General features: G+C 42.4%; 1 protein-coding gene across 1 annotated transcript in view; it reads left to right on the top strand.

Annotated features, from left to right (window-relative positions):
• The window catches only part of NARS2 (asparaginyl-tRNA synthetase 2, mitochondrial (putative)), a 62,178-nt gene that overhangs the window by 14,247 nt on the left and 33,903 nt on the right, over window positions 1–14,028 (top strand). Inside the window, exon 6 of the mRNA XM_010001916.1 lies at window positions 11,008–11,108. Coding sequence (XP_010000218.1) covers window positions 11,008–11,108 — 101 coding nt within the window. The remainder of the gene's footprint in view (window positions 1–11,007; window positions 11,109–14,028) is intronic.

Genomic DNA, 14,028 nt, shown 5'->3' with positions numbered 1-14,028 from the left:
AAAAAAAAAAAAAAATACCAGAGGAGGTGAGAAGAAAGGGGAATGGTGTGGAAATGGGCAGTTGTAAAAACTGTAGTAATGATAAAAATCTAATTTCACAGAATCACACAGAATAGTTGGGGTTGGAGGGGACCTCTGGAAATCATCTAGTCCAACACCCTGCAAGAGCAGGATTCCCTAGAGCAGATCCCACAGGAACACATCCAGGGTGTTTTGGAATGTCTCCAGGGATGGAGACTCCACAACCTCCCTGAGCAGCCCATTCCAGGGCTCTGCTACTCTTAAGAGTCAAGAAATATTTTCTCATATTCAGGCTAAACCTCCTGTGCACCAGTTTGTGCCCTTTGCCCCTTGTCCTGTCACTGGGCACCACTGAGAAGAGTCTGGCCCCCCATGCTCCTGACACCCCTGTAGATATTTATAAGCATTGATGAGATCCCCCCCTCAAGTCTCCTTTCTCTCAGCTGAACAGCCCCGATTCTCATCCTTTCCTCATATGGTAGATACTCCAGGCTTTTAATCATCTTAGGCAGATTTTAGCTTCTTCAGGAATCTGCTCCAGAGCGTGTCTTGGGATAACATCCTGGAGGGTAGATGGGCCCATGAAAGCTGGCTAATATTTAAGGATCACCTTTTCTAGGCCCAAGAGCATCCCAACTAAGAGGAAGTCAAGTAGAAACTCCCAGGAGACTGGCATGGAGGAGTAAGCAGCTCCTAGAAAAGCTTAAACTGGAGAAGGAAGCATAGAGGGGGTGGAAGCTAGGGCAGGTATCCTGGGAGGATAACAGAGAGGTTGTCTGAGCAGCCAGGGATCAGATGAGGAGAGCCAAATCCCTGCTAGAATTAAGTATTGCCAGGGATGTTAAGAACAATAAGAGAAGCTTCTTTAGCTATGCTGGGAAGAAAAGGACATCCAAGGGGAGTGTAGGCCCTCTCTTGAGGGGAACAGGTGAGTTAGCAACACAGGATATTGAGAAGGCTGGGGTCCTCAGTGACTTCGTTGGTTCAGTCTTCTCTGGCAAGCGCTCCAACCTCAACACAAAGGCCACAGAAGGTGGAAGCAGGGACTGGGAAAATGAATTACCAGTGAGTGCTGGAGCCTAGAGAGCAACTGCATCCTAGGCTGCATCCAAAGAAGTGTGGCCAGCAGGGCCAGGGTGGGGATTCTGCCCCTCTGCTTTGGTGAGACCCCACCTGGAATACTGTGTACAGTTCTGGTGCCCTCAGCACAAGAAATATATAGACCTGTTGGAAACGGTCCAGAGAAGGGCCACAAAGATGATCAAAGGCTGGAGCAGCTCTGCTATGACAGGCTGAGACAGTTGGGGCTGTTCAGCCTGGAGAAGAGAACACTCTGGTGAGACCCTAGAGCACCTTCCAGTGCCTGAAGGGGCTCCACGAAAGCTGGGGAAGGGCTTTTCATCAGAGAAGATAGTGATAGGATAAGGGGTGATAGTTTTAAACTGAGAGAGGGGAGATTTAGGTTAGATACTAGGAAGAAATTCTTCACTGTGAGGGTGGTGAGGAACTGGAATGGGTTGCCCAGGGAAGTTGTTGATGCCCCATCCCTGGAGGTTTTTAAGGCCAGGTTGGACGAGGTTTTGTGCAGTCTGCTCTAGTGGTGGGGTTCCCTGCTTATGGCAGGGGATCTGGCTTATCTTTAAGGTCCCTTCCAACCTTAATAATTCTATGATTCTAGTGGCCTGTGCTGGACTCTCTCCATTAGGTCCTTTTTCTTCTTGAACTGGGGAGCGCAGAACTGCACACAGTGCTTCAGGTGAGGCCTCACCAGGGCAGAGTAGAGAGGAAGGAGAACCTCTCTCGACCTGTTGGACACACTCTTCTTAATGCCCCCCAGGGTGGCATTGGCCCCCTTGTCTGTGAGGGCATGTTGTTGGCTCATGATGAGTCTGTTGTCCACCGTGACTCCGAGGTCTTTTTCCCCAGAGCTGCTTTCCAGCAGGTCGCCCCCTAACTTGTACTGGTACATGGGGTTGTTCTTCCCCAAATGGAGTACTTTACACTTGGCCTTGTTGATTTTTTAATGAATCATGGAGGAAAAAGCACAAGTAGTAAACTTATTTGTAAATCATGCTGGTGTTTAGTTAGCCCTCTGTAAGGTAGAAGTTGCCTAGAAGACAACGTACACTGTCCTCGTTTGGGGCTTAGTTATGATGTGTGCTGGTTTTTGTCATCCTTGAAGTTAATGTTTGATATCTTTAGTTAACTTCAGTGTTCTGTCTGTTCCAGGATAATGGCTACGTGCATATTCATACCCCCATAATTACATCAAATGACTGTGAAGGTGCTGGGGAGCTCTTTCAAATTGAGGTAAGTTGGGTTGTGTAAAGTTTGTTTTGACTTTTGCTTGCAGAGCAATTCTGGAGTCATTGGAGGTTAAAGGAAGTGTTTGTCTTTACAAAACCTTTCTGTACTTCTGTGATTATTTTTTTAATATAGCAGTCCTTTGCTTCAACTATAATTTAGACAGAATTAAACAGATGCATAACTTTTTTTTTCCATTGCTGTTTTGTGCATTAATCAGCACTTTTTGTACTGATGAGTTTTTTTTGTTCCTGACGCTGCGGCTGAGTTCACAAAGAACAACAGAGGGAGGTGGAACATCTTGGTAAACAGATGTTTAAATAAAGATGTAATCATAAGAGCCCAGGAGAAGGGATGGGACATTCAGGACAGCCTGCTACAGGCAAATGTTTCTTAGCTTTGAAATAAAGAATATAGTTCAGTGTGAGATAACTGCTTAAAAGAAAGTCAGCAATACCTAAAACTCCATTTCACCTGTGTATTTGTTCTTCCATACATGCTACTCCTGTGGTATGTTGGAATTCTCCCCCAGTGTCAGCAACTCTCCCCATCCATCCACCAGATTACTGCCACAATCTATCATTATGTAAAATACTTCATACCTTGGGTCAAAACGTCCTCTGAAACTTAAATATAGCTATATCCACTAAAGACCTTCCCCACAGATTTCTCATTATTCCTAACCCCCACATCCATGAATCTTAAGAAATTCCATCTGTCTTTTATACTTCTATATTTGAAATTCATTCTTCTGTCTCAAACAATTACACCCATTGCCACTTACGTTTGTTGACTCCAGCCTTGCTGGTGAATCATCTGTAAGTAAAAGAAAAATTGTTGAGGTAGCAGTTGCTTGCTGCAGGATCACGTCTTCTACTCTCTGCACAGCCTCATGAACAAAAAGCCTCTGTGTACTGGTTCTTCAGGATCTCAAGGTCTAACCTGTGCTACTGGTGATTCCCCTCCAAACCAGTACGTGTAGCTCAGCTTTTTGCTTGATGGGACAATAGAGTTGATTAGCTAAACGAAATTGTTCCTGTTTGATTGAGATTCCTTCATGCTACCAAAGGTTCATTCCAGGCTGTTGCATGCAAATTAAGATATGAAAACAAGTGACACTTAATGATGAGAATATTATATAGTTTGCAGCTGTACAGTTTATTACGTGTTTGGTACAAATTGTATCCACTTGAAAGCTGTAGAGGATGCAGGGCTACAGCGTAGGTGGCTGGTGGTAACAGAAGCACTGATGCAAATGTTGATTGAGGTGCTAAAGTGTGAGTCTGAAACTTGTATAAAGTGGATCTCGATGCACAGTTCAAGGCAAATCTCTTCCTCTCTTCTCCAGTGGGATTGCTTAGGTGTAAGTACCTGTTAGAGAACTGCAGTGACAGCTGTGCTGGAAAGGTATGGAGTAGGTGCTGAGTCAGACCACATTAGATGTGTGCCACAAAGAAGGGGCTTCAGAAACCCACTTGCTTCTAGGAAGTGGAAGGTTCTCTCTGATTTCTTGTTTCCTTTTTAAGCACTGCTCTGTTGTCTGCCCTAATTTAGAACTTGGTTTTGTTTCTGCAGACCTCTGTTTGGAACTGATCTTGGCAAATAGAGATCCCAGACCACTTATATCACCCTGTGACTGCTTCACTCCACTGGAGCAGTGAAGCTGTTGCTTGACTGTAGAAATCTGGGGAAGATTAAGCTTTCCTTGAGCCTCGCATGTGAGGCTGTTAAGGCATAAAAATAAGGGTGACATAAGGGTGTCAGACATAAAAATAAGGATGTGGTATTTGCAGCAAACCCAGAATCTCTATATGCTTTTAATCAAACACATTCCAAGCATCAACACATTCCACATCTGCTGAGTTCAGTCACTTTTAAAATAGCCCTTAATTCACTGCACACGCCAAGGGAGAAAATAAATTCCTGTTCCTCTACTATCTGAGCAGTAGCCAAGAATTATGGTGATGGGCATCTGTGAAAGCAGCCTACAGATTAGATTATTCAATTTAAATAATGTTTAAGTCCTGTACTTAAAAGTTTTAAGGCATATCTACAGTTGTGACCAGAACATAATTTGGTGTCCTATTGGTCCTGAATTTGGAGTAGTTACAATACACCTGCTGCCTACAGGTTGCTTTTTCTGCTTGCCTTTTTTTTTTTTATTAGCTTCCTTGGGTGGTGTGTAAAACTTGTACTGGTTTCACTTTCCTACTGCAGGTGGAGTAAGTTGAAAACTTTGGTTGTGTAGCTTTTAGGACCCAAGTAGAGGCTGCTTTTCCATGCAGTGTGAACATTGCCTTTTAATAGCTGTCTTCTGACTGGCACAGTTTTAATTTCCTGACTAATGTCTGGTGGCTGCTCAGACCTGTGTGTTCTCTGGAAATGGTGGAAGGTAGAGAGTGGGGATCTGTTTTACATGAGACTTGAAGAGATGGGGGGGAAAAAATGTCACAAGTTAGAAGGAATATGCTTTTTGAAGGCATATGATCTTTGATTCCTAGACCTCTTAATCCTGTAGGATTTCTGTTTGTTTGTATGTTCAGCTTCCTCATTATCTTTGTTTGGTTTTGGGTGTACTGATTAGTCTGTACATGGCTTTGCTTGTGATGTTCTCATACCAGGGCTTGGGACCCTTCCCTTTCTGCACAGGAAATTTTTAAAAATAATTAAATCACAAGATGGTAAGAGCTCCAAAGAAATATTTCGCACTTGGGACTTTCTGCACCTTTGACAGTGCTTGTCTTTGCTGGTACCCTGGAGGGAGGAAACCTCTTACTTGTGTTGCCTTCTTTAAAGTAAACTTCCTGAAAATGCTAAAAGAGTTTTGAATTTTGAAAATTCGGTTTTAGGAGAATGCAAAGTAGAACAAGGTAAGTATTGAAATAAGGAAAACGCAGATCAGCAGGGTGAGATAGTGCTTTTTAGTTTAATCTGAGAATAATTCCTTTGTACTGGTGCTTTCAGCACCTCAGGGCAGTTCCTTTTTTCTTTAATTCTGAAGTCTAAAATTCTTATCAGCTCTGTATGTTGCAAGAAACTTTACCCATTCCCCTTCTGGGGCTGTTTCCTATGAAATCTTCCTGTCTTTTGTGACCTGGCTACATGTCTCTTCCCTGCTATTCTCAGTAGCCTCCCACTCTGTCTGCAGTGGTGAAGACTCCCTGCTTTCTGGGTCTCTTGCTCTGTCTTTTCTACTTTGCTCTGTGGAAAGTTTCCTCATTTGATTGTCCTGAGCTGCTGCAGGGTGGGGATGCAGGCTCCTCTGCACTCTGGAAATCTTTCTTGCCAAGGGCACTCCAGCCAGGACTAGGAGGCCCTGGACAGCCACTTTCATGCTGCTCAGCTGCAGCCTTTGAAAATAACTCGGCATGCAGTGAGTTGTAAAGCACAACAGCTGTGTTGGCATTCACAGCTCTTTAAAGAAGATCTTGCATGTGTTTTGTATTGCCTGTGGCCTTATTCCTTCCTGGGGACCATGCTCCAAATGTAAGGAGGGCTGTATTCTACCTGTTGTCTCCAGCAGAGGTAATGTGTGCTGTATGTGCTTGCCTCTTCCTACACACGTAGCTCGCTGCATCTGCCTATTGTTTGACTGAACCCAAGGTCTGGATGAGGCCATTTCATTATTTGAAAGGATACTTTCTTAACTGTAAACCCTAAGAACCATCCAGATGTTGTACTTATCTGAGATATATTCAGAGGTGCTATGGTGGTTTTTTTTTTTGCCACCTGCTCACAGGAGTGATGTAAAAGTTCCTACATTTGTGAAAGGTGCAAGTGCATGGCTGTGCCTACTGTGGCAGAAGAAACAAGTGCCTGTTGCTGAAGATAAAGAAACCTCCTCTTACCATTCCTTTGATAATGCTGAAAAATAGCTTTGTCAGCAGTAAGGAAGGCTGGGATCTGCTGAGAGAGTCACAGTTAAATGCTGCAATATTAGAGACTGTCAGGTGTTTTCACCTCTAGAAATGTGTCACAGTCTGGGAGGCAGCCAGGTCCTGGGAGACTGGGACTTCAGAAAGGTGCTCAGCAGGGATCAGGGTTAGCTGGAACCAACCTGAGGGAAGGCTTGCTCTTGCATTTTCTATCTCTCCAGTTTCTGCTCATTTATACATGGTTCATCTCTGCTTGTAATTCCAGTCCGTATTTATGAGGTGTTTGTCTCGGCAGAACCAGCTGCTATTGCCCAATGCAAGTCCAGCTGATGAGAATTAGGACTGGAATTGCAAGGAGGACTTCTTGGAAGTTATTAATTTTGTAGTAGTTGTCTAAGAAGGAAAACCTAGTCATGTTCATAATGGGATGTCACAGAGGGCAGGTCCAGATTAAAGATGTGGTGCTCTGAAGCTTCAGCAGCATGGTGTTGTGGGCCTGGCCTAGAACTACAGCAGTGATTTCTAGGAGCTTTTCAGATGTCTCTGATCCCTTCATGCATTTGGCTTGCATAAAGTGAAAGACAGAGTCAAACAGTTTACACTCTCCTGAAGCTAATTGCCTCAAGTTAATACAACTGACATCAAAGGGAATGATTTTAAATGAAATTATTAGACATTTGAGGAGATGGAGAACAAAACAGGCACTAAATCCAGTTGTTCTCGTATTTAGAATGAGAATAAAAAGCCTTTGATGTTGACATTGAATCCTAGTATGTTCATACCACGTTTACTCTGAGGCACCAAGATGTTTCATACAGATTCCCCTTCCCTCTTTCCCCATTGTAATTTGGGCCATTTTTAACTAAGGAACAGAAAGAACTTGAAAGCAAACACATTATTCCCCCCAAGTCTTTTATCAAGTAGGTACTTAGGAGTGGGAAGTGGGAGGAAAGTCCATCTAATTGACATAAAAGCATCACAGTGTTGTTGCTTCATTTTGCTACACAGACATGAAAAACAATCACTCTGTCAGCAGTGGAGGGATAGCATCACCTCCTAGTTATTTGTCTTCTATAATAAACAGGTTGTTTATTATGAAGAAGCAAGCTTGGTCTAAAAGGCTGAGCATAAATCTGGAGCACACGCACTTTAAAACAATGACCTGATCCTGTGCTTGAATGTGTAAAGAGGAGGAACCACCTCTGGTGGGTTAGTCTGTATTTGTAAATGTGAAATGTGAGATGATGGGATACCTCCTAGATGACGGGGTCTCTTCTGAAGGAAAAGGAAGGCATTTAGTTTTCCCTGTGTAGCAGGTGGATTGACTTCTGCAGCTCACAGCACCTGTTGATCAAGCTTTGTGTCTCACAGTGAGGGAGAGGAAGTGGGCAACTATGAAGAGGCAAGGGATGGAGGAGTAAAATTTGATTTAAATATTGCTATGTTCAGTTTTCACCTTCTGTTGGAAACCGTCCATGAGCTGCTCACAATGCAGACACACACCTCAGGTTCCCTTAGTGGCCTCTCAAATTGGCTGCAGGTTTCTGTAAGTCCAGTGGAGCTGCAGACTTTCTCACACTCTTCCTTCAGTCACTGTTGTGTCTATTTTCTCTTTGACTCCCTGAGATTACATCTGATTTGGAGAATGAAAAATGACAGTCATTATAAATAAACCAAGCACCAGCTCCTGGAGACAGCTGTATCCTGTTTGTGGATTTGGGGGGAAGTGCTGAGATTTCATGGCTGATTTCTTCTGTTCTTTTCCTGCTTCCAGTCTGTCTATTTCTTGTTGTTTAGAAGTTGCATCCTAGAGGATTAGGTGGGATTTTTCACTGGTGGACAAGGACTGTAGCTGAACTAAGACTGCAGTAAGAGAAACTGGAGTAGTATATGGCCCTTCTCTTTAGTGCTCCGGCCGTGGCTCTGGGGCTGTGGCATGTGGATGTTTGTATGTTTATTAATAACTTTATTGTTTGTGAGCAAATACTCTGGGTTTATTTGAAGAAAACAATAGGCGCCTGCTTCTACATCCTTGGTTGTTGTTTGGTTTTTTTAGAACTGCAAAAGCCATGAAACAAAGGAAGCAGTCCTGGGGTTAGAGCCACAAATTGTCATATTCCTATTGATCTCTGTGGAGCAAGGCAGGCTTGCTCTTTTCTTTGGTGTGATGCTGGGAAGAGATAAAACTGCCTTGTGATCTGAGGTCTTTGGCAGTCTCTGTTTTATCGTTGTGATGAGCAGCAGAGTTTTTTGAGGAAAAAAAAGCAACACCTTCTGACTCATTGAGAAAAATGGCAGGTTGTAGAATATCAAAGGCTGGCAAACAAGCCTGAGCCTAACAACCTCTGTGTGACAGAGCAGGGTGACTGGAGTCAGTGGCATGCTGAGCTAGCAGAACTCTTAGGAACTACACGTTGAAAAGTGGGTATTTCACACTTATCCGAGAAGAAAGTATTCATTTGGAAATGAATATAGATTAGCTGAGCCTCAGATTAGTTTCGAAGTTTCTTTCTGTCTTTCTCCTGAACCTTTAACTCCTCTAAAGCTAGGGATGACATTGAAATATAGAAATGCTGAAACAAAAATCTCATTTATCTTAATGGCTTTTTTTCAAAGTCACAGATTTGTGACCTCTAGAGATTGTCTATTCCATCTCACTGTGCTCAGTCAGCTAGAGCAAGTTGCCTGGGTCTCCATCCAGATGAGTTTTCAGTATCTCCCCAGATGGAGATTTCACTGCCTCTCTAAGTAAATTTTTTTCTGGTGTTTGACCACACTCATTGGTTTAAGAACCCAGGAGACTGGTGACTGTTTTGGCCATGAGGGCTCCTTGCTGTCTTATGGTCAGCTTGCTTTCTGCCAGAGAAATGGTGAAGCACAGTCCTTGTGCTCAAATGACTTTTAACATGCTCATCACAGAGGTGTACTAGTTTTTCTCCTGTGCTTGTAAATTACAAAACAAAAATATACCATCACTTTAATGGGACTTTTTTTTAGTCCTTTTTATAATGAAACACTTCACTTGCTATATTTTCCATTACTCATAGTTCTTTGTGCTTAACATTTTTGGTGATCTGGAAGAATATGCAAAAGCTGAAATGAAAGATAGTTCATTTTTCAGTGTCTATAGAATGTGTAAGCTGTGATGTTTTTATGTTATTTCAGTTGAGCTTTTTTTTGCAGACTAAGTAACAGGCTTTAAGAGGATTTGCATTCCCCCCCTTTTTTTTTTCCTCTGATTACTGTTGGTCTTTTTGCAATTGAAACAAATTCATTTGCCCATGAAAAGGAAATAAGACTGCTTTTAGTCTTTGCTAAAAGTCACTGCACCTGACATGGAAAGTACTCCTCCATTTTCTCAGCAGACTTGAACTTTAATTTTGAAGACAATGCTGTGTGAAGCTTTAAACTTTAGAATTGTAAAGATTCTTCCCTTCCCCCTCACTGTTCATCTTGGTAGGAAAGTGTGAAAAATCAATACTTGTATTTGAAGACTGGTTGATAGGCTGGCATCTTTCTTTCATATGTGCTGGGCAAAATGTTCTTCAACAGATGTTCCAGAGGGGTTTTCATTTTTTATCTCTGCATTTCTTAGAAACATCAGATCTAGTTTCTCCACCTGCTCCCAAACTCCTCCTAGATCGACCAAGGCTTTAGATTATATATGTGTTACTTTACCAGGAAACCAAAAATCAGAGGCTACTTTAGAAAAATCTTCATTTCTACCACTCTTCTTCTCAGACTTGATTGTAAAATGGTGGATATGTCCTTCCTGACATTTTATTTTACATTCTGCAACCTCCTTCCTTTCTACAGTGTCATTGCTAAATCACCTCATAGATGTCTAATCACATAAGTTAAGCAATTCTTTGAGGAAAATGGAGAGCTCCTCATATGCCCACATACAAAGGCAGGAGCTGAGAACTGAAGAGCCTCATATTCTTTTAGCATTGTATGAACTTTGAAGTTGCACCAGGGGAGGTTTAGACTGGATATTATAAAGAATTTCTTTTCTGAAGGAGTGGTCAGGCACAGGAATAGGCTGCCCAGGGCAATGGTGGAGTCCTGGAAGTATTCAAGAAACATGTAGATGAGGAACTTAAGGGCATGCCCTGGTGGGTGTGCTGGTTTTTTTGGTGTTGTTTTCCCCTGGGTGGATGGTTGGACTTGATGATCTTACAGGTCTTTTTCAACTGTGACAATTCCATGATTCTGTGCTGCCCACAGAATTTTGGACAGTCAAACTCTGAAGCCTTAACAAGTTTCTTCCCACTCAGCTGGACTGATACAGCTGATTGCTGGGGATCCAATGCACAATCCCTGTTAGTTTGAGAAATGTCTGAAAGATCCCTCTGTGTGATGATGTGTCCCAAGCTTTGCTGGTAACACTGGAGGTATGTGCCACAGTTCACAAACCTCTCCTGCAAGTTGTTGTGAGACCACCCAAGTCCTCACAAGTAACTGAAAGTGGAGGTAGGAGCTGTCCTGTGTCTCACTTTGAAGTATGGCTTTTCACTACACTGATACCTTCTTTGCATCAGTCCCTAGAAAGAGAAGTGCCCAAGAATGGTGTATCTTGTGGGATTTTTTCTTAATGTGTTGTACTTGAATAGGTTTTAGAGCCCTTTCACAGTCTGAGCAAAGATAGGGTTGTATTATAACTTAATATACTGTTGGATTCCATCTCAGCAGTGTTTGGGTTGAATCTCATGGAATTTATTTAAAGAAAAATGGGAAAAAAGCTAGGAGCTGTGCTTTTTATTCAAACACCAGTGGTTTGACTTCTTGCTCATTTTTTTGTTTACAGTCATCAAATGAGGCAAGGAAATCTGCAGAAAAGACCCATTTCTTCAATGTTCCTGCCTTCCTGACAGTTTCTGGCCAGCTCCATTTGGAAGTGATGGCAGGGTGAGCAAAACGAGAAGTTTTTGGCTTGATCTGTGGGATCCTCTCAGTTGGTAATTTTGCCCCACTTTCATCTATTAGAAATCTGCCACATTGTGTGCTAGACATGAACTGAGCAGCGGTGACTGGATGATGGTGTGAGAGGGCACTCTAGGCAGAGGAAAATTTGACTCCTTTTTACTTAAATAGTAGGAGTTTCCTGCTTGCCATGAATTGGGAATAATGGATGGAAACAATATTTAGGAGATTGACTGTAGCATTGCTGCTAGTAAGTGTAATACCTCAAGTGTCTTTAGTTGTTGTTCACATCTGGCATGTCTCAGAAATAAAATCTTTTTCATTTTAGCTATCCCATTTCTTTCCTTCTCCCTTTTTTTTTTTTCCCAAGCTTCCGTTACCTGTCTCCTTCAGTCTACCTGTTGTTTCTTCCTTCTGCCAGTTCACACTTCTCCTGTTTTATGGCTTTCACACTTTTTTCATTCTTGACACTAAAGTGTTCACAGTCAAATAAAATATTCTTAAGCTTTAAATGGTAATATTTCACTGAGATTGTTAGGGGTGATGTTTTCGGTCTGTCAGAGAGACAGTTCCCTTTGATTAGGAGGTTTATTCCTCACCTACACTGAATTTTCCCAATGCATTAACTAAATGAGTATGTTAAACAGATGGAGTCAAATCAGCACAATATCTTATTTGAAGGCGGAGTTTTCTGAGTGCTTGCAGTGTGGGTTCTCAGATGTGGTACTTCAGCCAAATCATTGCCTGCCAACTGAATGGCTGATAAAGCCTGTCAAGTGACCAGATCTCAGGCAGGTAGCACTGCAGTTGTTTGCCACTTGCCAAGGGTGTTTGCTCTGCACTTAAAGTAACTTTAAAATCACTTTTTAAAGTTACTAGCTACTGTCCAGTGCAGATCTCCTGAAGATGAGAGGGTTAAAAGTCTAGCTTTAGAAAATTTGAACTTGGAAGATCTGCCTTATGTCCAATGTTGCAAACCAAATAATAAATGTTTAGCTGTTTTCTATTTAACCACTGTTTCACGGTTTAATTTGCTACTGGTAAGTAACTGCAGTGGAATTGTTCAAAAGGCAACTTGTGTGTTTAAAGCAAAAGCTATATAGCTGTTTTCTGCCTGATCTGTCCTCTCTGAGAGAGAGTGTCTCAGACCCCTAGATGGCTGTCATGGTCAGCTGAAGTACTCAAGCTAAAGGTTCTCAATGGACAGGATGTTTCTCATGTGGTGCCCTGGCTGCTGTGACAGAAGCACAGGTCACTTGGCAGACAAAGTCTGATGCGTCATCTCAGGCATTAGCTGGGGAAAGTTAATGAGGAAGAGGTTTGTTTAGCTGTAGAGCTGGGGGAGTTTTTGCATCCCTGACAGAAGATGGGATGACATTCATTTGTACGTGTTAGACTTAATTGACCGTGATGCGATGTGACCTTTATTGAAAGACGTAATTCCACAAATCAAATAAGTCCAAAGAAAAAGTATGGATTGTAATGATTAACTTGAAATACAATCTCACTCTCTTACATCAGTCTATTCCCTTTAAATAGTACACAGCCTGCTCTGGGATTGAGCAGAAGCCTAAGCTGGGCAGATGCAAAACGTGTCTGCTAGGTTTTTTTTCCACTGATACTACTCAGGTGCAATAAAAATCAATGTTCCTCAGCATGCAGTGCATTACATTGTGCATTGCAGCTTCATCTTCCTGTTCTACAGCAGCAGGTTGTTCTTACAGGCATTTTAAATTGATCCAGTGCCATCTAAATTTAGATAAGCTCTGATTATTCATAATGGGGCATAGCTGTTCTGTGAACCTGCTCCTTTTATTTAAGCACACTGAGTGTTTGAGACCTACAGCTCAACTGGTGTTGAGTCCCTTCAGTCTTCAAAAATAGATCAAGCTCTTCTAGGTGCAGAAGCACTATATTGATGCCTCATGGTATTAACTCTCTGCATACTGTGAAACCCTTCTGATACTGTGAAGGTTTTGTTTGTGCTTATCAAGTTGTGTCCTACTCTGTGAATGAGACTCGTACATGATCCAAGAGCCAAAGTGCACGTTAGTAGCCAGAACTGCTTGTCAAACAAGTGTATGCTGATGATGCTTTCAGACTACTAAAAAGTGAGAGTCCTCATTCCCCAAAACAAGAAGTGTTCTGGTCTTCGCCAATAAAAAAAAGCAGCCAGGCCAGTAAAGATTTTTGTGTTTTGAATTTGATCCTATGAAATTTACCTTTTTGCTGCCTTCTGTTTTAGCCAGACTGAATTTTTCATCCCCAGAAAAGGAACTAGTCTTCCAAAAATCCTGTTAGCTTAAATAAAATATTGACTTGCTGGGGTCTTAAAGCTTTCAGAAACAACTGGTCTCTGAGATTTTGTGGGAGGAGGTAGAAATGCTTGGGAGAATCTTCACTGTCCAGTCTTGGTTCCTATCCTCTGATGACTTGCTGTGGGACATGGGAGTGCAGAAGCAGACCTTGCACAAGATGAATAGAAACCAAGGTTGGAGCAGGGTAGGTACGAGAGCCAGGGAGGAGTGGGTCCATGGGGTTTATGTAGTAGGGAACAGAAAGTCAGCTAGGCAGTCGTGTCTGTTTGGAGTTAGCTTCTAGCTTTACGGAGCTCATGAGCAACCTCCGAGCTGTAGTTGGAAAAGTCTGGGCAGGGAAGGTATGGAGAAGCCATAACAGATGTATCTGGAGCCAGGTCATCTACTGTCCTTGCTGAGAGTGTATCTGCAGCCCACAGGGTATCATCTTGAGTATCCTTGCCTGTGTGTTGTTCAGGGCTGCTTGGCTTCATTTTACGACAGGGCTGGTTGGTTCTATTCCTGATAACGAGAGAACAGCAAATTGTTTATATTTTGTGAGTTTTTAACCTTTTTCCTTGAGGAAGAGTGGGAAGAGAGGCATTCCT

Source organism: Chaetura pelagica, unplaced genomic scaffold, assembly GCF_000747805.2.
Source record: "Chaetura pelagica isolate M959 unplaced genomic scaffold, ChaPel_1.0 scaffold607, whole genome shotgun sequence".
NCBI lineage: Eukaryota > Metazoa > Chordata > Aves > Apodiformes > Apodidae > Chaetura > Chaetura pelagica.
The sequence above is the reverse complement of the archived record's forward strand: the minus strand, read 5'-3'. Positions and strand labels throughout refer to the sequence as shown.